At 40.0% G+C, this 25,609-nt stretch overlaps 1 protein-coding gene across 1 annotated transcript in view; it reads left to right on the plus strand.

Annotated features, from left to right (window-relative positions):
- astn1 (astrotactin 1) overlaps positions 1-25,609 on the plus strand; it is a 2,762,425-nt gene that overhangs the window by 1,867,276 nt on the left and 869,540 nt on the right. The window contains exon 14 of the mRNA XM_072274559.1: positions 4,992-5,183. Within this exon, the coding sequence (XP_072130660.1) occupies positions 4,992-5,183 (192 nt within the window). The remainder of the gene's footprint in view (positions 1-4,991; positions 5,184-25,609) is intronic.

A 25,609-nucleotide genomic window follows, 5' to 3' on the forward strand; every position in this document is an offset into this window, starting at 1 on the left:
GCATTGTCAGGTGTTCCTTGGGCAATCTCTTTTTTATAGTAGATTGATCAGTCCTATGGCTTCTACAGACTTCCGGTATTCGCCACACGACGTCATACATCTTCTAGGCGAAGTTACTTCCCCTCCCAGGGTGGAGGTCCGTGGAGCTCCTGTTGGTGTGTTTCTGTAACTCTGGGTTTTATTTGATATGGTTGCTCGCCCCATGCCAACCCACCTCCTTTCTCAGCCAGGCTTGGAACGGTCCATTGCGGAGTTCTACTGTCATTTAACTGTACATATATATCACCAAATGAAACAGTGTTCCTCCAGACCACAGCGCTCCCACGATACATCTATCACTCAGAGCACATGAAACAAAAATATTACTGCATATAAGTTCATAAAATATAATTCAAAATGCATGTGAAGTGCATAGCACAGGTGAAAAGAAAAACATTACAATAAACAGTTCACTGTCTCAGTGACAAGACCACAGTTGCAGGGTACTCATTAGTCTCACAGAATGAGGAAAGAAGCTGTTCGTCTGGAGTCCTAGTTCTGATGCTTCTATACCAAATTCTTGACAGTATTGAGTCAAAGAGATTGTGGGATGAATAGAAAGGATCATTAACAATGCTTTGGGCCCTCAGATGCAACGCTCCCAGCTTAGGAGGATGTGTGGTGATACAAGGGCATGCTCCTCGCTTTAGGCTGCAACTGTGCAATATCTTCATTATCCAGCTTGCTAGCAAGGTAGACTTGCAGATTTTAATGGTTTTTGATCATAGACAAGACAAACAGGGTGAGGAGTTTTACTGTTGATTGGAACCGGAGAGGCCGCTGTGCCGGGAATCTTGTGACGAGAATTCTCAAGGCATTGGCCTGACTGACAATTGTTTGTTAAAAAGAGATGATTACTCATTTAAAGAAAAACCTGTGTTATTGAAAAGAAAAACTATTCGCTTCAGAAATAATAAGTTGAAGACAGTTGGCAAAGACAAATCTGTCTATACAATGTCAGCAGCAGACAGACAAATGAGGGTAGAGGTGGAGGAAACAAGGAGAGTAATTTTAATCATTCATCAAGTAGTCTTCTATACAAATTTTGTTGACTCAAATTCTTACACAAGGAAATTGGAACAAGTGTCAAATTAATTACTGTGATCATGGTTTCTGCTGTTATTTATTCCCACAAACTAGTAGAAACCCTTTAAAAAGCATTATTGTTTTAAATCAATGACTGGAAGTTCTAACATTAGCGGGCCAGATGGCCTACTCCTGCTTCTATTTCTTATGTGCTCAAATATCTTTTCAACAAAATGTAAAACAAAAAATACACATTTCAAAATAATGATCAAATCCACTGATATTTAGAAGTATAAATTTTTTCCAAATGCCTTGGCTGGAAAAACTGAGTAACTATTTCCCAAGCCATGTTTAGCCTGACAAGAGCAATCGTACGGTCTGCATTAACATGAAGCTAAATTTCTGCATGCTCTTGGGCAAATTGGGGGAGATTCCATTGAATGACACAGTGTCACAGCTAGAGCAACTGCCTCATTCTCCAGAGATCCAGGTTCATTTCCAACTTTGGGTGCTGTCTGAGTGGAGTTTACGTGTTCTTGCTGTAGCTATGTGGGTTTCCTCCAAGTGCTCCATCCATATCATTAAATCATATTAATCTTGTTGATGTCATCTTAATATGTGTGAATTAGTGGCCAGATTCTGCAATCACAAAGTTCGCTTCATGTCAAAAGTCGTTCATGGTTGTAATATTCTGTATTTACAAAAAGCAGTGTGTAAGTGTAAGTCATTCTGCCTGTTGGCTCACTGTTCATTGGTCCTGCTGGAATATCTCCCTTTAATATATCCGAATTAGTACAAATTGTTATGAAAGACATTGGTAAGAACACATCTAGAGTACTCCAGTAATACTGAAGTAAGAATTTAAGACAGAATGATAATTATCATCAAATTATGGTATTGCTTTGCACTGCTGTAACTATATGTTATAATTATATGGTTCTGTTAGTGTTAGTCTTTGGTTTGTTCTGTTTTCTGTGATATCACTCTGGAGAAACATTGAATCATTTCTTAATGCATGCATGCATTTCTAAATGACAATAAAAGAGGACTGAGTGTTCTCATAATCTAATCTAATATCTTGGATACATTCAAAGAACATTTACTAGATTAACGCCTGGAATGAGAAGGTTGTGTTCTGAGGAAAGATTGGACAAGCATAGGTAATACCTGACGGAACTTAGAAGATTAAGAGGGTAGTTGATAAAAATATGAGATCCTAAGGAGACTTGGCACGTTGGATGTGGAGAGGATGTTTCCACTTGTGGACAAATCTAAAACTTAAGGAGGATTTATTTAGGCAGAGAAGACATCTTTTTCACTCTTCTAATTTGTATGTTCATTCATATGGAAGTGTTAAAGGTTCAGCACATGCCTCTGGTGTATTATTTTTTTTATCTGTGTAGGTATTTTCCTTCTTAAATGAGAAGTAAAGAATGTGTAAGAGTACCTTTTAAGAACAGAGTGTACTGCCAGACATTGAAATTGCTTCAAGTGGTTTATGTTTATCAGTGTGTCCTCTTGTATATCGGTGAGATGCGACGTCGATTGGGAGACTGCTTCGCCAACCATCTACGCTCCATCCACCAGAATAAGTGGGATCTCCTAGTGGCCACCCATTTTAATTCCACTTCCCATTCACATTCCGATATGGCCTCCCCCATTGTCGGGATACAGCCACACTTAAGTTGGAGGAACAAAACCTTATATTCCGCTTGGGTAGCCTCCAACCCGATGGCATAAACATTGATTCCTCAAACTTACAGTAATGCCTTCCTTCACCCACGCCCCCCCCCCACCACCAACCTCTTCACCCGTTCCTATGCCTTGACCCTTTCTCATGTTATCTCCTTGCCCACACATCGCCTCCCTCTGGTGGTCCATTCCCTCCACTCCTCTTTTTCTTTCTTCCATGGCCTTCTGTCTCTTTTGCCAATCAACTTCCAAGCTCTTTGCTTCATCCCTCCCCCTCCAAGTTTCACCTATTGTCTGGTGTTCCTCTCTCCCCTCACCCCACCTTTCAAATTTACTCCTCAGCTTTTTCTTTCCTCCTGTCCTGCTGAAGGGTTTTGCCCTGAAACATCGACTGCACTTTTTTTCCATAGATGCTGCCTGTCCTGCTGAGTTCCTCCAGCATTTTTTGTGTGTTTCTATGTTTATCAGTGCTCCCTGGAAGTGCTATGTTTTGATGCATTGTGGAACTGGATGCTGCTGTTACTTTTAAGCTACTGACATCTATAAAGCTATTGAAAACTTTATTCTATTAATTAACTTTTGGAAACAGCAACATAAAAGAGCACATAGATATTATAATGAGAGAATTAAATGGCTTCGACTATGCAAAAGGACATGGTCCATTCCATGATACTTCTCATAAATGTTGGAGTTCGGCATTGTTGCTAATAATTGTGACAGATTCTGAAATCATTTCATTTGGGGGAAGTAAAATTCAAACCTTTCTGGCTATAATAGACTTACTCCTTTTTTTGGATTTTAGCTAGTAAAGAATTAAATTGTCCACAGAATTAGAAGCTTCCAAAATAAAGTGGAAGTAAAGTAAAATTCAAACCTTTCTGGTTATAATAGACTTAACTCTTTTTTTTGGATTTTAGCTAGTAAAGAATTAAATTGTCCCCAGAATTAGAAACTTGCAGAATAAAGTGGAAGTAAAGTAAAATTCAAACCTTTCTGGCTATAATAGACTTAACTCATTTTTTTGGATTTTAGCTAGTAAAGAATTAAATTGTCCACAGAATTAGAAACTTGCAAAATAAAATGGAAGTAGGAACAGTCATTACCTTTTGGTTTCAGCTTACAATCACCTTTAAAATGAAGTGCCAAGTGCTCGGATAAACTGAGACTCAAAGGTGAATAAAATTAAAAGTTCCAAGTTAAAGGTGAAATGATACATGAATATCTTCAAAAAAAAAAGTGCTTCAGATGTTGGAAATCCAAAATAATAACAGAAATTCTGAAAATACTCAAGACTAGGAGAAAGAAAAATGTGAAATCATGTCTGTTCAGAAAATGTACATATGGTTGCAGTACATTTGTTTTGCAAAGTTAATGTAATTTTGTGTTATCATTGATTCATGACTTCTCATATTTCTTTTGCAATTAGTGCTAAGTAAGTTGGAGTTGTCTTTAAAATGTTACAGAAATATAATTATTGACATTCATCAACCAGGAAAAATAAGAAAATCTGAGCAGGAGCTCCTCTTATCACAAAGTATGCCAAAAGGCTAGTGCTCCATTATCAACATAAGGTTACTGTTCTTACTTAATCCTCTTAGTTAATTATGATAGGCATGGTAACACAATTTACTTGCATTCACAAAAAAAAACAAAATATTTAACATAATTTTTCATGAATACTTTTGCTTTATATTGAAGTTGGAAAAACTGAGCTTTTAAGGCACATAATTCGGAAATTAAGGAATTATGATGTGCATGTATATGGACATGTTCAGTCATTGGAAATTGCAGCAAAAACTGCAGATGCTGGAAATCTGAAAATACAATAATGCTGAAGACTCTCAACAGCATTGGATTCAATACAAGGGAAAGGAAACAAAGTTAATGCTTCAGGTTAATGATTCTTCATCATTGGCCAAATGCATCAAGGATTCACGACTGATAACTCAAGTCAAACAAGAAGTTGATAGTCTAAGTCCTTGGTTTTATGAAAATTCGGCTTCCAACTCTTTAGTAATAGAGCTGAAATAAAAGCTGTATATTTACCCAAATAATGATGTCTCCAAACAGTTCAATTCTCTTTTTTTTTGCTTCTCACTTCCAGGTGATTCTAAAAATCTCTTTTGGTATTAGGATATTGTTTTTAATTTGTATGACCTGCAGTTTTAAATAAAGGTAAAGTTATGTTTTCTTCCCTTTATTATGATTAATCAATTTTTTTTTCTTTTCTTCAGTTGTATTGAAGATTACAAACTAGCTTCAGATGGACGGATGTGTCAGCTGATTTCTGAATCCTGCACCGGTGGTACAGATTGTGCTGATGCCAACATTTCTCTAAATCAGACCTGGTTTAGGGATGTCTTCTATGGTTACAATAACCAGACTAAGGAGCTTGCACTTGGACAAGTGTTTGTTGGGACTTTCAGGTATGATTTAATTTTCTGCTTTGTTGCTTACAAACTTATGACAACGTACAGAATTGAAGAACATTATGGTTCCTACTTTTGTTCTTTATGCAAAGATGTAGCATTTTCTTTTCAATCTATGGGCATTGTCCAAGTGGTAAGGCAGTTGTTAACTGACATGCCAAGAGGAAAATTTTCTAATTGCATTTACCAGGCAAGGACATGTTCGGCACAGCTTTGTGGGCTGAAGGGCCTGTATTGTGCTGTAGGTTTTCTATGTTTCTGTATTTCTATCTATCATTGACAAGAAAGTATATAAAAGCATAATATTTTTACCATGATACAGAGACATGAAATTGGTGTTTATTTTGGCATCCTGTTATGTTGAGTGGAGTGTTATTCAATTGCTGATTTAGCAGTTGGAGGCATGTCAAAGGGTGTTGATTGTATTCACGGCCAACATAGAGTTATAGCAGTTACAGTAGACATCTCACTGTTTTAGAGACCTGAATTCAACCGTGATCTTAAATGCCTTCTGGGTGGAGTTCACACATCCTTCCTCCAACTTCATGGGTTTTACAGTTCCTCCCTTCTCCTAAAGACATAAGTGAATGGGCCACTGCAAGTTATGCTTTAATGCACAGAAGTGGCAAATATTCATTGATAGGCCTGAGAGAGAGAGCAAGGCTGTAGAGAGAATGAAGGCAAAAGGGATTGATGAGATTGGTGTGCCTCAGGACCTACTGTGTCATTGTAAGTAAATAATCTATGAATTGCTGCCCTATCAAGTAAGATGTCCCAGGTTACACTGCAAATTTCTTTTTCCAGGCAATTCTTGACACGGTGGTTTTGTAGATTTATTTTCTATGGGGTTCTGGCTCAGGTTTGGTAGATTGTTTGAGCTTTGTAGGGTGGTTTTGTGGACACTGTGTGGAGATAGAAGTCAGGTTAAGGTTTAGAAACAGGGATGAGTGAGAGTAAGAGATTGGGGCAGTAAAGGAAGAAACGGGCAGAAGCCGAGGATTGGGTCAAGTTCGTGCCGAGCTGTGATATCTGTTATTGTCATGGCTCAGACCTGTTTTTTGTTTTTGGTTTGTAGGAATGGTTTGGAGGACAGTGTGATTAATTAGGGGTCATGTTAGGAGTTACGGACAAGGATGAAGAATCTGGGTCAGAAAGCTGTGTTTGGTATGTAGGTTAGAAAGCTCTGCATTTGAAGGTCATGATCCTGAGGTCAGGTTGGATGGACAGGTGCTGAGAAGACTAGTGGTCCCAGGATTGCCGAATCCTGAGTCAAAGGTCCATATAGGCACAAGTTACAAGGGCTAGTGACACCCCAGGCTATCAGGATCTGAGGTCTGTGTGAGTACAGAAATCAAGGCCCAAAGCACTGGGCAGTCAAAGGTCTACGATCCCATTAGTCAGGTTGGTCAAGGCCTGGAGGCAAACCCCTGTTTAGCTAGAACTGAGGTCAAGGCCCAAAGGCCTAACTCATGATTCATGAATCCTGGGGTCAAGGTGCAAAGTTCAAGCCTGGCGTTGAGGCCCGTAGAAGGTCAACCCTGTGATCAGCACATCCTGAGATCGATGCCCAGAGGTTGTCGAAGTCCAGAGCTCAGCGAACCTGGAGGTAGAAAGACTGAATTTGGTAAATCCAGAGAAAGAGGGTCTGTCCGGGCCAGAGACTGGAGGTTACCCACTAAATGTCTATGAGTTTTAGAGTCCAAGGCCAGGAACTGGTGCCTCAAAGATCATCTATCCTGCAGTTCAAAGCCTCTGGGTGTGAGGGGATGGGCAGGTAGGAAAGAGGCTTGTTTTGTTGTTGTTCCTGCTTGTGTTCAATGTGGTATATTGCGTTGTCGTGTTGAACATTGTGGTTTTGCTACGTTAGCACTGGAATGCATGGCAATACTTGAGGTCTATCTCTTGCACATCCTTGAGTGTGTTGGCTGTTAACGCAAACGACACATTTCTCTGTAGGTTTTGATATACTTACGATAAATAAATCTGAATCTAAAATTGTAGTCAACAGCACCAAAGAAAATAAACTGCAGTTCATCAGATTCTAAGCTGCCAGTTGCTGCCTGTGTTTATAACATTCTGGGTTCCTCTCTTTCTACCATGAGGTAGCCCAGTCATGTCATTGACTAACACTGTAATATATATCTGCAGGCAAATGTGAGCAGTCAGTGGTGTCTGCATAATAACTACATTATCGAAAACTGTGCCTTAAAGCAAAATGCATGCTTCACTTTGCAAAATATGTTACAAACATAGGGTGTTTCTCTCCAGCTGTTATTGATATTATTTTCAAAAATTTCAAATTTCATCTCCATGTTCAATAAAGATTGTGCTGATGCATTTTTGAGGTCTGCCAATGATTGTACATCATTTGCAGTTGTGTCCTCGATGAGTTGCAGGGAATTGAGTCATTTTACAGTCATAAGGCATCTGATGTCTTGACAGTCTTCAGTAATGAACATTGGTGTCAAACAGTAAGCCATGGACAGGGAGCTCACTGGCGTGCTGATGTTTTGTTTATGTTGAAGTCACCTCCGGGGTGGTGAGGACGCAACCTGTGCACATCAGCTCCAGTAAGGTCCAAATTTGCCCTTGTCAAAGAGCTGGAGAGGTAGGGTGGGAGAGATATTGTCCACTAGCTTGGAGAATGAATGTGATATGAGCTGTAATCTTTAGAGGAATTCGTGAGGCTTGCAGAGGTTAAGGATTGCAACAATCTCGTTTTAATTTAATGGTTTGGGGATTATCCCTTTTGATGAAAAATAACAGTGTGTCCAAAAGGCAGGAGCAGAACTAGACCTTTCAGCACATCAAGTCTACTCCACCATTTAATCATGACTTATTTATTTTCCTTCTCAACTCCGTTCTCCTGCCTTCTCCCATAAACCTTTGGATATAGTGAATAACTTGCTCTACACAGATCTGTGAATTCCACAGATTCACCAGCCTTAGGCTCAACAAATTCCTTCTCATCTCTATTCTAAAGGGGTGTCCTTCTATTTTGTGGTTGTGAGCTCGATCTCCCACCTTGTGGATACAGCCTGTGCGTATCCACTCTGTCTAGGCTTTCCATTACTTGAAAGGTTTCAGTGAGATTACCCGTCTTTCTTCTAAATCCCAGCAAGTACAGGCTCAAAGCTGTCAAACACTCCTCGTATATTAACCGTTTCATTCCTGCAATGATGCTGATAATGTTCCTCTGGACCCTCTCCAATATGAGACAATCCTTTCTTAGATATGGGACCCAAAAGTGCTCACAGTACTCCAAATGTAGCCTTATCCTTATGCATTCCATATTTACATTTAGTATTGGTGGTCATGTGGAATTAACCTGAGCTCTGTTGGCACAGTGGAACAGTTAGTAGAGCTACTGCCTTGCAAGTCAAGTCAAGTTTATTGTCATTTCGAGAATAAGCTGCTGGTACAGTACACAGTAAAAACGAAACAACGTTCCTCCAGGATCCTAGTGCTACATGAAACAACACAAAACTACACTAAACTATGTGAGACAGCACAAGGCTACACTAGACTACGTAAAACAACATAAAAACTGCACTAGACTACAGACCTGCACAGGACTACATAAAGTGCACAAAACAGTGCAAGGCAGTACAATAATTAATAAACAAGACAATAGGCACCGTAGAGGACAAATTACAATATAATAATAAAAAATGATGTAGATGTCAGTCTAGACTCTGAGTATTGAGGAGTCTGATGGCTTGGGGGAAGAAACTGTTGCACAGTCTGGTCGTGAGAGCCCAAATGCTTCCGTACCTTTTGCCAGATAGCAGGAGGGAGAAGAGTTTGTATGAGGGGTGCATGGGGTCCTTCATAATGCTGTTTGCTTTGCGGGTGCAGCGTGCAGTGTAAATATCTCTAATAGCAGGAAGAAAGACCCCAATGATCTTCTCAGCTGACCTCACTATCCCCTGCAGGGCCTTGCGATCCAAGATGGTGCAATTCACGAACCAGGCAGTGATGCAGCTGCTCAGGATGTTCTCAATACAACCTCTGTAGAATGTGGTGAGGATGGGGGGTGGGAGATGGACTTTTCTCAGCCTTCGCAGAAAGTAGAGTTGCTGCTGGGCTTTCTTGGCTGTGGAGCTGGTGTTGAGGGACCAGGTGAGATTCTCCACCAGGTGAATACCAAGAAATTTGGTGCTCTTAATGATCTCAACGGAGGAGCCGTCAATGTTCAGTGGAGAGTGGTCGTTCCGTGTCCTCCTGAAGTCAATAACTATCTCTTTTGTTTTGATCACATTCAGAGACAGGTTGTTGGCTCTGCACCAGTCCGTTAGCCACTGCACCTCCTCTCTGTATGCTGACTCATCGTTCTTGCTGATGAGACCCACCACGGTCGTGTCATTGGCGAACTTGATGGTGTGGTTCGAGCTGTGTGTTGCAGCACAGTCGTGGGTCAGCAGAGTGAACAGCAGTGGACTGAGCACACAGCCCTGAGGGGCCCCCGTGCTCAGTGTGATGGTGTTGGAGACGCTGCTTCCAATCCGGACTGACTGGGGTCTCCCAGTCAGGAAGGCTAGGGTCCAGTTGGAGAGGGAAGTGTTCAGGCCCAGTAGGCTCAGCTTTCCAATCAGGTGCTGAGGAATGATTGTGTTGAATGCTGAACTGAAGTCTATGAACAGCATTCGAACGTATGTGTCTTTTCTGTCCAGGTGGAGGCTGGTGGTGATGGATGCAGCTCCAGTGACCTGGTTTTAATCCTAACCCTGTTGCTGTCTGTGTGGTCTTTTTGCACATTTTCCTTGGGATCATAATGGGTTTTCTCTGGGTTCACTGGTTTCTTAAATTAATTGAACACTGTAAATTGTTTCTGGTTGTGCAGGAGGATGGTAGAATCTGGGTAGAGTTGACAAGAATGTTGAAGAGTTTTTTAAAAAATGGAATTAATGCAGTGTAAACAGAGTGGTGCTGGTTGTCATGTAAAGTGGGTAGTGTTGGCTGTCATGGATTTGGTATCCTGTAAATGGGGTTGTGTTGGTTGTCATAGATTTGGTTGTCCTGTGAACTAGGTGATGTTGGTTGTCAGGGATTTAGTGAGTTAAAGGTCTTGTTTTGCACTATGTTTCTCTATGACTATGAGTAACAGTGATATTTGGAATTGCTAAGATTTCAAAGTTCAAAGTAAATTTATTATCAAAGTACATATATGTCACCATACACTACCATGAGATTCAATTTCTTGCAGGCCTACTCAGAAAGTTCTTAATGGAATAATAACCATAAAAGAATCAATGAAAGATACACCAACTTGGGCATTCAACCAGTGTGCAGAATTCATTAAACTGAGCAAATACAAAACAAAATAAATAAGCAATAAGTATTGAGAGCATGAGATAAATTGTCCTTGAAAGTGAGTCCATAGGGTGTGGGGTCATTTCAATGATGTGGCTGAACCCCTTGGTTCAGAAGCCTGATGGCGGAGGGGTAGTAACTGTTTCTGAACCTGGTGGTATGAATCCTGAGGCTCGTGTTCCTCCTTCCTGATGGCGGCAGTGAGAAGAAAGCATGGCCTAGATGGTGAGGGTCCCCTGATAATGGATGTTGCCTTCCTGTGACCGCGTTTCATGTACTACCCTGCTATGGAGAGTTCAACTGCATTCAATGTGTGGCTGTGGATGAGCGGCAGACTGCTGCAGGTTAACACTGAGATTGTGAACTGGTTACAGATCATTATTGTTGATGGTGGGCCATCACAGGCAAAGCCCTCCCTACCACTGAGTATATTTGCATGTGTGATGCCAGTAGAAAGCAGCATCCACCATCAAAAACTCACACCATCTAGGCCATGCTCTCTTCTCACTACTACCTTTGGAGCAGGAGTACAGGATCCTTAGGTGCCACTTCACCATTGTTCAGGAACAGGTATAATCCTACATGATCAAGCATCTGAACTGGTTGTGGGTAACTTAACTCACTACAACTCTGAATCCTCTGACTTATCCTGCTGTAACTAAACTTACATGAGGCCTTGGAGTCACTCTGTGCATGCAATTGTGCCTTTACTATGTATCTTACTTTTCATGAGGAAGCCTACTCTTAATGGATTTGTATTCAAAAGATCCTCAGGATTTAAATAGTCACAGTAAAAAGAAATCATCTGATTTCCCTTCTCTGGAACATTACTCTGCTGAAGATAACTTTGATATCCTCTAGAGGTCTTGTCATCCCAGCCAAATTAATGTCTTTGATGCAGTGTAATTAGAACTCTACTGTCTTATAGATCTATTCTGCTTTAACATCACTTCTTTGAGTGCCTCTTAAATAAAGTTGTTCAAAGTTGATACCTGACCAGAATAATTAATCCTGTGTGCACACCACTCTACACCTTTCAAATTGATTAATATTCCAAATGTAATTGGGCAAAGCCATCAGTTTCTACAGCAGGACTTCATAATTTACTGAGCTCACCTGTTCTTTCTTCTTCAAACTCTGGCTGTGACAATAACTGAGCTAAATCCTTTGACATTAAGGGGATAGGCAAGAGTCAATATAAAATTTTGTCCTTTCTAACTTGAGCACTGAACATGGTCAGTTCCCGGAGGACTGAAGAAGTTTCAAGGCTAATTTCAAAGAAATTCAGCCCATTATTCAGAAATTTTCATTTTTAATGTTGTGACATTGCATTGATTTAAAGTATGTGCTAACAAATGTTTGCAAGATATACACTGCAATACTGTATGTTATAATTAAGTCAGAATAGTAACAAAATCTGATATCCCTTATATTTGGACTAATTACATTGGTAAAGAGAGTTGAAATCATCGTCAGCTCCCTCATGGGCACTAGTATCCATAGCATGCAGGATATTGTCAAGAAGCAATGCCTCAAAAAGGTGGAATACATTACTAACAATCTCCATCACCCAGGCCATGCTCTGTTCACATCGCTGCCATCAGGGAGAAGGTACATGAGCCTGAAGACACACACTCAATGATTCAGGAACAGCTTCTTCCCCTCTTCCATCTGATTTCTGAATGGACATTGAACCCATAAACACATCCTTACTACTTTTTGTTACTATTTTTGCACTACTCATTTAATTTAACTATTTTATATTATATACGTATTGTAATTCATGCTTTGTCTCCATTATTATGTACTGCATTGCACTGCTGCCGCAAAGACAACAAATGTCCATGACATATGTCGGTAATATTAAACCTGATTCTGATTCCATATTCTCAAAACTTAAAAAAATCATGATTCTAGGCAACTGATCTTGACTGAACTCAATGGAGGATATGTTATCCTCACCTTTGCGTAAACCAGTGAATTGTTGATAAAGATTAGAATGTTGTTTGGAAATGTAAAGCTTGGTCATATATTAAGAATATAACTTATTCAGGTGCCTCTCGATCTTGTTCTTCATCTTTTTCTGCAGTTAGATTTCTTGTTCTGCAAGATTCTACTCTTTAACAACTCCTCAAAGTTCCTCAGAGATTGGTGATCCAAAAGAATTGGAAACTTTGAGTAGTCATGGTATTTAGTATCTGGATTTTTGTGCTAAATTGGCCAGATTTGTCTTTTGAAATTTTATATAATTTTTTTTCATATTTGACATCTACATTGCTGAGTTTTAAGTGATAATATACTCTTCATTCAGCTGTGTGTTATCTGATAAATTCAGCAGTGCTGTTTTCAACTCACATCCACGTTGTCAGTCTTTGACTCTTCCCCTGTGATTCCATACGCTGGCATTCTCTTCAACTGGCCTTACAATCTTCGAGTCTTGTACTGATGATGCTGCTTTCAGGAGCTCCCTTCTATTGATCTTTGCTATCTACATGTTATCTTTGCTCATCGCCTGTTACCTAGGACTTGAAACCACTCTCATCGCTGGTTACAATGAAGTCATCAATAATCCTGGAATTATTTACTTCAGAATTAGTGAATGATTCAATGTTTTGTCTATTGAATCCTTTTCTTCTGAATATCTTTCCAGTGAATTGCATTTCAGAAGAAAAATGTATTCTTCTTTGAAATAATTATTAGCATTATACGAAAACAATGAAATAGTCCAGCATGAAAATTTCACCTTCTCTTGATCTTCACTGGTGTCCAGTTTTATTTTATTTTGTTAATCTCACAGAGAGATACTGATTTCTATTAAGATTGTCAAAATGAGTTTTCCCAAAATGCTTTGAACATTTATGTGGCTTACATTAGATAGCAAAAAGCTTACTTCCAACACTGTCCAGCTGCATCCTTCAATGAGAACATGTTGCTTGTACAATGCTAGATCCCTCGGGATGACAGCAGGGTTGCCCACATGTATATCCTGTCAACTTCAAGGGAAGGGGAAAATACTGTGTTTATTTTAACATGCAAACAATGGTTGAAACTGAGTTTCATCCTTTATTCAACACTGCTCAGTCTACATGTCTGTCAGCACATCCCTTACAGAATTAAACCAAAATGATGTTTGACAAAGATCAAAAACAGTGGGAGAAGATGATCCTTCAAAAGCATTCTGCCATCTGCTGGCTTGGAGGAGAAGAATTAGCAAGCACATAAATTGTATTTCTATATACTATGTAACTGATAAACATTGCTACAAGTATACAGTTGGATCCACTTGAAAACTACCGAACAAATAAAACATTTAATGATTAGCCAAACCACTTTGCTTAGCTTATCTTATCTGGAAGTATATCCTTCATTAGGAGTGCTATAAAGTAACAATATATATTATTGAGTCTGTTCTCCTTGATGTAAACGGTATTGAATTTTGGAAGCAGAGTGCCGCATGTTGCCAATAATGTTTAGAATTACCAACTGTGGCTTTATTTCTAAAAATGTGAAAGTTTCTGACATTCAGAAACATTCGGACATGATCTAAAACTATAAGAGATTAAACAAGTTACTGTATGTGGGGGAAAAAGGTTTAATATTACTTTAAAAACATTTAAAAATATTTAAATTAGCTTAAATATATGAAACATAATTCAAAATTATATTAATTCCTGGCAACTTTTTGTCCATTGCAATCAATTCAAAATAAGTCCCTTCCAGGTTACAATAGCAAAATGTACCAATAGATTTGGGTCTTCTGCAGTTACGTGTGCGTTCATAGATGTACTGAACTTGCTGAAGTTTTTGGGGGGTAATTGGTGGCGGTCCAATATGCAATGCTAAACATTGTCGGCAGTAGTAGTGATGTACCAGGTCTGTAGGAAAGTAGTAGTATTGTCCTCAGTACGAAGAATGCTTTACATTTGTTCTTGGTGCATATAATTTCACCCTTATATGTCTCTTTTAATTTTTCATGAAGAATATGAAAAGCAATTTTCCTTGTCATATCAAATTTCATGTCAACCAAGTTAAGTAGTGAACCAAACAAAATCTTTTTTTGCTTCTGTTTATGAATAGGATCCTGTGATTTAAAACAAAAATTGTACTCATTTTCATACAGTCACCATAAGACGTATCTATTCAATTTGGCCCAAAGGTTAGAGCTGGTATTTTTCTCCCTTATTAATTTCCTGTAAACTTTACTTCCTATGAATGAATGAACATAGAAATAGAAAAGCAATGACAATCTGAATCCCTATTTTGCAACAAGATTTTGCACAAGCCAAACACCAAAATGTATGCAATACGGGATAATGAGGTTACTGACCCTCTGCAATGTAGTGCTAAAGTCTTAGGCAGATATACTGTATATAACCAGAGTGCCAAAGACTTTTGTAGTAATTAATGTCATGACAAATGAGTGATAATGAACCCGATCCTGATATGGATCTCTAGTGTGGACTGGGAGTGGGAAGGGGGCAGGGCAAGGGGAATCATGGTTGGGAAAAGGGGAAGGGAGTGGGGAGAGAGCAGAAAGCACCAGAGATACATTCTGTAATGATAAATAAACCAATTGTTTGCAATCAAGTGACCTCGTCTGGTGTCTCAGGGCTGTGCATGTCTGTACCCGAGCCAGTAAATTCCACTCCCCTCACCCACCCTGCCCTGGCACTTCTTTTCTGCTACCTGCCCCAACATCCCTCCCACAGTACTGTATCCTCACCATTCCCAACATACTTTGCACTCATTCTCTGCTCCATATTAACAAATATAATACTGTGCGATATATATGTGACTGAGACTTCTGCGCAGTACTGCAGGTGGGAATGCAAGTGGAGAAAGTATTATTGAACTGAGTAAGGCAGACTGACTGAATTGAACTGGCTAGTTTCAAATAGCTGAAAATATGTATGAGGCTTTCCAGAACATCAGGGATGCCCTCCTCCTTCAACAAACAGGGTATTCCTTCCTCTATATCCTTCCTGCCCTGACCCACAACTCTAATGTTTCCTGAACTTCCTATATAGATTGCTTTCCTCTCCACACCTGCCTATAACCTCCTCCTTCCCCTTTTCCTTTTCAATGCCCCTTCTCCTTCCTGGTCTCACATGTTCCACTCTCGTATCCTATCAAATTCTTCCTTTACCTTTTCCACAGCTTCTCATTTCATCCCCCCCCCCCCCACCTCCCCACCAACCATCCTAACTCCGTCTCCCTTCTCCCCTTATTCTGGCTTCTTCCCCCTTCCCAGTCCTGATGAAGGGTGAAGGGTGTCAACATGAAATGCTGTTTATTCTCCTCCATAGATGCTGCCTGACCTGTTGATTTCCTCCAGCATTTTGCATGTGTTAGGAGGCTTCAATCTCATATTATGTGAATATTTAGGAAAAATTTTTACTTTTGGTATACCATGGCTATCAGAAGAATCTCAAAAAGCTTTACATAAGTAACTTTTATTGTTTGTAACAGGTAACTTTTATTGTTTGTAACATACATTGCAGCTCGTTACGTTGCCCAATGCTAATGGCACATGGGCATGCTTCTGTAGCCCCCCCTGGCCACCTTCAGGGTCGCTCGGCTTGCTGTCGTCTAGGGAAACAGCCTCGGCCCCGCCAAACTGGATAATTTGTTTGTGTGGATGCTGTGTGAGGTACCCCACCCCGCCCAAATAACAGACAATACACCAGATGCAATTAAATGATTTACAGTTTATAGATATTACTGGAACTATATAATTAAAAGAGAATAAAATATAAAAGGAAAATAAAAGGCGCCACACTTATCAAAGTTCAATCTCTTCATGCACAAAACCATTGGAGCTCAAGGACCTTCTTCTTCACCCTGTGACCCCTCGGACCACCTCGACCAGCCGCCTGGGACCAACAACGGTGGTCGACCAGACACTCCACATGAGTCCGTCTCCGTCTCCTCGCCGAACGTCCCGCTCGGGGTCCGACCCCGTTAGTGGACTCACAGCACTTCGTCTATCCTCTGTCTCGCTCTCCCGCCTTCTGCCCCAAAACCCCGCGCATACAGTATCTTCAAATACACCAAAACCATAACATCTATCCCAATTGGTTAATAGCACCCTCTTATCAGACTCTAAAGCAAAAACAAACTGTTAGCGCAAACTTTCTCAGTGTTTAACACAACAAAGCCGCATTCCCCAGATTAACATAACAAAGACGCCATTTTAATTAGCCTCTGCAGTAACATAAAAATCGAAACTCCCTTACACTTCATAATGTGCTTGTGCTGTGTTGAAACTAGTCAAAAGTTTGTGATTCCCGCAGTTTGTACTTGGCATCAGCAGTTGAGTTGAGCAGGAAAGAAACAATAATGTGGCACCAGACAGCGAGAAGGGAAAATTAAGTGTTTTTAATTCTTGACCTTAGTTGAGGTTGTTTCTCCACCGTAACTAAACTGTTTAAAAGCTTGCATTCATACCATTCATGATGGAGGTTGAGGATTATATATTCTCCTTTGGATGCAGCCTGCATGCACCTAGTGTGTAAAATCTGCATTGTACAGCACTGGCACTCTTCCTGAAAAATTAAATTTATACAAAATACATTTCTAGAACAGAAAGGCATTACTTCTGTCACTTACTGTGGAGCAATAGAATTTTTACAACTGTGGAAAGTTAAGACTTGTATACTTTGTGTTCCAGCATTATATTTTGTGAAATTACATTCACAAAATAAAGTGACACTAACAGCATGCTTCATGGGCTTGGTAATTGCTGTTGACTTGGTATGGGATCTGTGAGATGTACAGGGGAATATCTGCAAGTTACTCTGGAGACATAACTGCATTAACTTCTATTTCAGCTGTCAAGGAGCTATTTTGTCCGGTGATAATGATGCAAGATAATTGGTGGGTAGAGGGTTGCTTCAGAGTCTCCTGGCTCTTCGCTACAAGAAAAAGGTTGAATAATTCTAACTATATTGTTCTGAATTGGAAGCAACGAATGAGATTAAAAACTTTTTTACATTTGAAATCACAAAGTCAGGTAGTCCCACACTTCAAGAGTAAAATAGTACAGATGGGATCTTCTGGATTAAGTATTCATTACAGAAATTCAGTATAAATGCAAATTCCCCAGAACTTTCAAATGCAGGAATATTAGGAAAAGCAGCTTTAAAAATACCAGAATCCATTCACTTTTTCTCCTGTGTTGGTACATGGACCTCTACTGGTGAAGTAAAGTCATTAAGTATCAATATGCTTTATTTGTTTAAGCTTCATCGCTGTTCCCTGGGGTCCTCGGTCCTCGGATCCCTTGGTTAATGGGAGTGGCCCAAGACATAAAAAGGGTTGGGAACCCCTGGTTTAGACCAATGTGGCTTATGCTTTCTCCTGCATGCTGTTCAATTTACTGTCATTGTCCACCAGTTATTTTTCATTGTATTGTTTTGATTCCTTACTCTCCACAAACTTAAGTATTGACATCTCTGAAAAACGTGAGTTTATCAGTGCAAGGAAACTGCTGAACATTCAGAATCAAAAGATAGTAGATATTGAAAATGCTCGGCAAATCTCGCAACATCTCTGGAGAGAGAAACACTTGATGGTAATATTTCTGCATGCACACTGCAGAAGTATTAGCATCAAGTGCACTTTACAGACAATATTAAATCGAAATTTGTTGAGCAGAGAAGTCCTCGCAATTCTGCAGGGAACCTGTATGGAATTTTGGTGAACTATTTCCCTTTCAGGAAAACCAATTTGCACAGCAGTTTGTGCACTCAGTGCTAACAACATTAAACAAATCAATGGTCTGAGACTACAAGTTATTAGTCAAGGGGTATACTTGTGTTGAAGTCAAAAATGTGGTTACAAAGCTAATTTATTCAATCCTAGCTTTCATTAAATCAATAAATCAGTGGGTACGATTGAGGTCCGCCCAGAGGGAGAAAGTGAAATCATCAAGGGGCAAGAGCAATACCATTCAACCACTGTCCAGTAGTCGCAGTGTGAGTGAATGAGTGGTTATTGTTTTCTTGCATGCAGTAGTGAAGTTGGTAAACCAGGTTTTCTCCTCTGGATCTTAGATCTAAGTGCTTTAAGGCAGATTAATTGAACCACTCTGTGACTGTCAACTGCAGTCATCCTATGTAAAACTAATTATGATCTACTCCAATTTTGTTGATTTATGTACAGCTAAGAAAATCAAATATTGCATCTCATGTTGGTGCATTGACAGCAACATCTGATTTGTAGTGTGTGCAATTAGTAAATATCCCCTCTGATTCCACATGACCTTGCTGCAGTGCTGTGCAAAAGTCTTTGGCTGCTAGTTGTACATAAGTGCTTAACACTTTTGCACAGTACAGTATGTAATTACTAAATTCCTCTCATGATCACCTTGCTGCAGTACTGTGCAACAGGGTGCAAATCACAGTAAAATGATACCAGCTATGGTCTACGGTACCACTTAGAGTGAGGGGATAGATGTGCTCATGAGAGTGAACTTTAGGGGACTTTATGCAATGAACATTGAAGGAAAATGAAAGCTTAACATATTCTACTTAATAAATTCACAATATTCTATGACCTCCTACCAGTGATCTTCCCAATATGTATTATAACTGGCCATACATTTCCAACCTACCAGGATTATTTTGTTTCATTTTATTTAGAGATATAGCACGGAACAGGCCCTCCTATCCCAATGAGCAGGACTGCTCAGCAACCCACGTGTTTAATTGTAGCCTTGTCACAGGACAATCAACCTAGCAATGGGTACATTCTTGGAATGTGTGAGGAAACCAGAGCACCTGGAGGATTCCCATGCATTCACAAGGTGGACGTAAAAGCTCCCTGTGAATGAGGGGGTTTCCTCCAGACTCTCCGGTTTCCTCCTACATTCCAAAGATGTACCGGTTAGTTTCCAGAGCTCTTTGGGAATAAAATGTTAATTTCTTGATCTCATGTATGTTTATAGTAGGGTTATGGAGTTCTGTGGTCCTGGTGCAAGTCAATGGGAGTGGGCAATTTAAATGGTTTGGCACGTATTAGATGGGATGATGGACCTGTTTCTGTACTGTACTCTTCAATGGCTACAATATGAGAAATCTAGGAAACAGATTATGGGTGCAACTAACAAAACTGATCTAGAAAACGAGTCACAAAATGTTTGTTTCAGCACAATGTGTTTATGAGAAGTATCTCGTGAGAAATAAATTACAATGCTCTGGGCAATTTTATATCAATCCACAAATTGTGCTTGTTTCCCACCTAGATACCTATATACACAGGCCAGTCAGTATCTGGACTAGGGAACTAGAATAGCCTGTAGCCAAATAACATTCTTTGTCAGAAGGATATATGAGAAATATAAAATAGTTGGAATTGATTTATTATTTTCACATGTACAAAGATACAGTAAAAAGTTTTTCTTGCATACTGTTCATGCAGATCAAATCATTACACAATTTGTTGAAATAGAACAGGTTAAATCAATAATAATGCAGAATAAAGTGTAATAGCCAATGAGCAAGTTAACATTAAGGTGCAAAATCATAAACAACATTAATTGTGAGGTCTAGAGTCCATCTCATCACACTAGGGAACAGTTGAAGGTCCTTATCATGGTGGGGTAGGTGTCCTTGAAACCTGGTGGTTTTTGCTTTCAGTCATCTTCTTCCTGATGGAAAGGTAGAGATGAGAGCATGTCCTTGGCAGGTAGGGTCTTTGATTATGCTGGCTGCTTTACGGAGGCAGTGAAAAGTATAGACAGAGTCTATGGATGGTTTCTGTGTTGTGCTGAGCTGTGTCCACAACTCTGTAGTTTCTTGTGGTCATGTGGAGAGCATTTGCCATACCAAGATGATATGCATCCTAATGGGATGCTTTCTCTGGTGCATCAATAAAACTTGGTAGGTGTCAATGGGTTCAGGCCAAATTTCTTTAGCCACCTAAGGTAGTAGAGGTATTGGTAAGCCTTCATGGCTATGACATCTATGTGGTAGGACCAGGACAGACTACTGATGATATTCACTCCTAGGAACTTGGAACTCTCAATCTGTTAACCGCAACACCATTGATACAGACTGGAGCATGAGCACCTGCCTGTCTCCTATCCCTCCCACCCATCTTGAAGACCATGAAATTTGTGTGGTTGTGAAGCAGCCTGGGACAGGACTATTGCATTCATTCCTCTACAGCAACACCACTAACGGTGGACCCTCTGTAATAGACAACAGCCTTGTGAACCAAGCTCGGGTTCACTTGAATTTATGAGCATCCTTGTTTACTTTTTCTTGGATCATCCTTTTGCCTACTATACTAAAAACCCACCTCCCAAGATTTCAACTCTCGCCCAACATTCTCTTAGTTTAGGCCTTAGGTGTTACTTAACTTTTAACTAGTGTAGAAGTCGGTCAACTGCACTGAGAACACATTGCTGTTGGTGCTGATGAATTTCTTGTATTGCTTAAGCCCCTTTTGGAGAAGTTGAGTCAGAGGGGAAAAACAAGATATTGGTTTTAATAGCAGCTTTCACTGCTGCAGGACCTCCTAGAGCTTGTTACAGCTAATCAAGACACAAGAGAGACTGCAGACGCTGGAAATCTGGAACAACACATGCAAAATGCTGGAGGAGCTCAGCCGTACAGGTAGCATCTATGGAGGGAAATCAATAAGAAGTGATGAAGATTCTCGAACCAAAACATCAACTGCTTATTTCCCTCCTTGGGTACTGCCTGACCTGCTAAGTTCCTCCAACATTTTGTGTGTGTTGCTCACAGCTAATCAGGTTCTTTTTTAGAGTGAAATGCAATTGAACTGATAGTTAAGAATGATCCCATATGGTAATGAATGTAGAAGTATTACTGTGCAGGAGGAGGTAACTGTGGTCCTTTAAACTGTTTGACCTTTCAAAAAGAACATGCGAAACACAATCCAAATCCATAAACTTGGGGAAAGTCTGTGAACTTCCAAGTGATAGTGAGTTTTGACTGTATTGCAACCAATGATTGGAATATTAGGGCATTGCAATAGGAATGACAGATAAAGTGATGAGACACCAAGAAACGTTGCTTCAAGTGCCAAAAAATGCCAGAATATTTCAACAGATTTGCCTTTGCAAGGATTATAGGACCATTTTCCAAGAGAAAATGATGACTGCCAGAATTGAGGCCTGGAGAAATGTTGTGTAAGCAGGAGCTGCACAGGAAGCTTGTGCCAAATCTACCCTTCCTGCTGCACAGTTGAGTGGTAGAGACATGGAGGTCAACCTTCACTATCTCCTACATTCATCGTTTGAAGTTTTTCTCCCTTGCTGTCTTTGCTTGTGTCTCACTATGCAGTGCTGACCAAGTGAGTGTTCAGAGCTGCTCTCTGAGATGTTACAGTTTCTTGCCACATGAAGAGAGTTTGACTCCTGACGTGTATTCACTGGAATTCAGAAGAATGATGGGTGACCTCATTGAAAACTACCGAATGGTGAAAGGCCTTGATAGAGTGGATGTGGCGAGGATGTGTCCTAGGTGGGAGAGTCTAAAAACAGAGGATGCAGCCTCAGAATAGAGGGGTGTCTTTTTAGAACTGAGATGAGGAATTTCTTTCACCAGAGAGTGGTGAATCTGTGGAATTCGTTGACACAGGCAGCTGTTGCGGCCAAGTCTAAATGTATTTTTAAGGCGGAGTTTGATATATTCTTGATTGGTGAGGGCATGAAGGAATTTGGGGAAAAGGCAGGAGATTGGGGCAGTGAGGAAAAATGGATCAGCCGTGATGAGATGGTGGAGCAGAGTTGATAGGCCAAATGGCCTAATTCTGCTCCTATGTCCTATCGTCTTATGGTCATATCAAAAGGAGGCAAAGTCATTCATGTTTCTGTGTAACTTAAACATTGCATAATGTTTTCCCTTATCCTTCAGCGGTGATTCACAGTGAACTTCTCCCTGTCCTGTGTCACCTTGACTTCACAATCCTGTCTCAGAGTGTGACTGCTGCAGTCACAATGGGCAAAATCATACCCACACATCCCTCGCCTCTCGCCCCATTAATCCTACAGCTGCTGTTGCTTACTGGCATTGTAGAGGCTTTCACTACTTAGCTCCTCCACAAAGTAGGGCAGCCAGATCTCAGGTGGTGGAACCTGATGTCACATCCATGGACTGCCTTGACGGCTATCGATGGCTCACTGCTGTCTGAGGTACTTTCACTCTTTTAAATGTATGGTTTTCCAAGGTGGTTGAGGACATTTGCAATGATTTTAAACAATATGAAAACATATTTGTGAAGTAATTACAAATAATGAACTAATACAAATTGTTAATTGAAAGCATGTTGTGAAATAATGAAATATAAGATAAAAATATTATCTTTGACATTTTAAATGAGGCTCATTAACACCATTCCAGTGGATAGCTGCTGCAATGCTGAGAGGCTGTAGGTAAAATGGGTTGTAGTGTGCAGACATGGAAGTTAAATACTCATTGAAGAGTGAAGAGTGAGTGAAGGCAATTTTCTGCAGAGCCTCTGCTGACAATGAAGCACTGTTCAGCCTGGTATCATTTGCTAGGCACAATTTCTTTCATCTGCTGGCCTGGATTTGTCTGAGCCAGGCCTTGATTGTTATTTTTCCACAAGGGCAAGTCAAGGCAATCTTAGGCCCCAGCTTCATATTGATGGAGTCAGCTAGGGAGTGGTGATAATCCAGCATAGTGACATGATTGAGGATAGGTTTTCATCAGAGAGGGAACCAGATATTAATGAGGATTGGGACTTAACAAATGATAAGTGGCACTCCACGAGTTTCATACAAGCACATTCTAAGCTCCTGAAGACCTCTAATGGAATAATATTTTGCTTCTAATATCTACCAGTTCATACATTGACTCTGGACTTTAGAAAAAAAAATCCATAAAAAATGGACAGTGAAAACTTTATTCTGTTGCTTCTTGTGAGTGTGCAGATATTGCAACTGAACAATTTTCTGTGCCCTTTTGTGTTCACCTTCTTGAAGAAACACATTCATCTTTTGGTGGAAAGGCTATCCAAGGTTTTGCAAACATGCATCACAGCACAAAATTTGGCAGAAGGGGTAAATGGAAATAAAATCTGTGGTTAGGTTGCAAAAGAAGCAGCATTCGTCTTTGTGATCATTACCTGCAATTCCAAAGAGGTGACTGAGGAACTGTTTCTGCTTAATTTCTGATGTCTACATAAATATGGCATTATCTGTCTTGTAGCACAAAATGCTATCATGTGATCCTATACAAGTACAAAAAATGTAGCACAGCAGAGGAACATTTCAACATTGTACTAAATCAGATCATGAAATAGAAGACAAAACAGTATAAGACAGGAGCAATAACACTAATCAAAATAATAAAATGCTGCAGTGCGAAAAAGGCTTTTCATGTATACATACAGGCCACCTTTCTCCTTGTATAAGTGATTACTGATAGAGCTGGCTACATCCTATAGTCTCAAAAAAATATTTTGTGTGAAACCTCAGTCAATTCACAACTTTTCCCTTCTTGCCGCATAATTTCATCACTCTAGCAAGCTCAAAACTGCATTGGTAGCTGAAGAGACAAAGTGAAGTTGATTTCACCAGAATAAAATGGTGGGTGGGTGAAACTGCCTAAGAATGCTGGAGTGCCCTAATGGGTGTGCAAGTTGGTTGGAGAGCACAACATCGGTAACAGTTCGGGGAATGACTGCAAACTTAAGCAGTCCTTAGACTTGATGGTTGAACTTTATGGGGAGGGAAATGTGGCACTTGGATTCAGAGCCAAGGTATGGGAGTATCCAAAAGCTGTAGGGTCATTATAAGAGTGATGGAATCAGAGGGACTCTGTACCATGAAAGTTGCCCTTGGAGTTCCCAGCAACAATTTCTTGCAAGAAAAATAGACAATCCCCTCTCAGTTCAAAAAGAGCAAGATATGCAGAATGATGTAAACCTCATGCATACTTGATGCAGAACTTGCAACAGACAAGTGCCAACATAAGAGCTCAAGAAAGTAACAGCAGGAGCAGACCACCAGATCTCTAAAGCCAATCCCATCATTCAACATGGCTGACTCCTCTAGCAAAAATGATGCAAAGTGATTTTATAGAACTTCACTGAATGATGATTACATATTAATTACATACTGAAATAAATAGTAATGTGCGATCTGCTTTGCAGACATGTTTTGCTATCTCCAGGGACAATGATACCTGTTTTTGAGTTGATATTTGCTCCTCTCGCTTGTAGGGTAGCGTTGTCTCTGAAGGCCGCCTGTGTTATGACTGAAATCTAAAATACTTGCAGTGATCTGATATGATATTGAGGACATTTATTTTGTATCAATTTCAATGCAAACAAACCTAATGCTATGAATACTGCACATCTGCTCCTGGAGTACGGAACTTTACTGTTGTCGTCACAGAGTTTAATGAGTGTTGACTGAATTACCTATAGGCCAGTAAACTGCAAACACCTCACCTGAGGGAGCTCAGCCCTGTCTGAGATCAACAGCAAAACTGCAGAGCTCAATGAAACAGCCTTCACTGCAAATGACATCTGTCACTGGAGATCCACTATGAAAGCACATTCCAAAAATTATTCTCAAAGGCAAATAGCCTGCAAAGCCCTTGTCACCTACAAAACTTCTCTGTTTGATGTGAATCAGTTTTCATCTTGATGCCAGTGGATCAGTTATTTCAAACATTACTTTTTCTCCAAGTTAGATAAAACAAATGTGTCAGAGTTTAATTATCTGATTGTAGACATTTTTCATTTGAGTGTTTTGTTTCATCACTGTTACAGGTGGGCACATCTGTTTGCATTCAAATCCCTTGAGGAGATCAAAGTGTAAGCACACTTCTGCAAATCATGTCAAAGGCTTTTCTAACTGCAATTAGGCAAAATTGCTGATTGAAAAATATTTAATAAGATGTTTCTCCATTGTCAGGCTGATGGAAGTTAAAGGACAGTATTCTGAGGGTTGTCAGACAAGGAAATAAAGCTGAAAGGAACGGTCACCATCATCCGTCATTTGACTATGCTCAATAGGTCAAGAACTGGTTATCACCTTTGGAGGAATTATTATAGAGAAGGACCGAAAATGAAAGGAGCTGTTTTGTATATTCAGATTTGCTAGGCAG

The sequence above is a fragment of the Mobula birostris genome, chromosome 12 (genome assembly GCF_030028105.1).
Source record: "Mobula birostris isolate sMobBir1 chromosome 12, sMobBir1.hap1, whole genome shotgun sequence".
NCBI lineage: Eukaryota > Metazoa > Chordata > Chondrichthyes > Myliobatiformes > Myliobatidae > Mobula > Mobula birostris.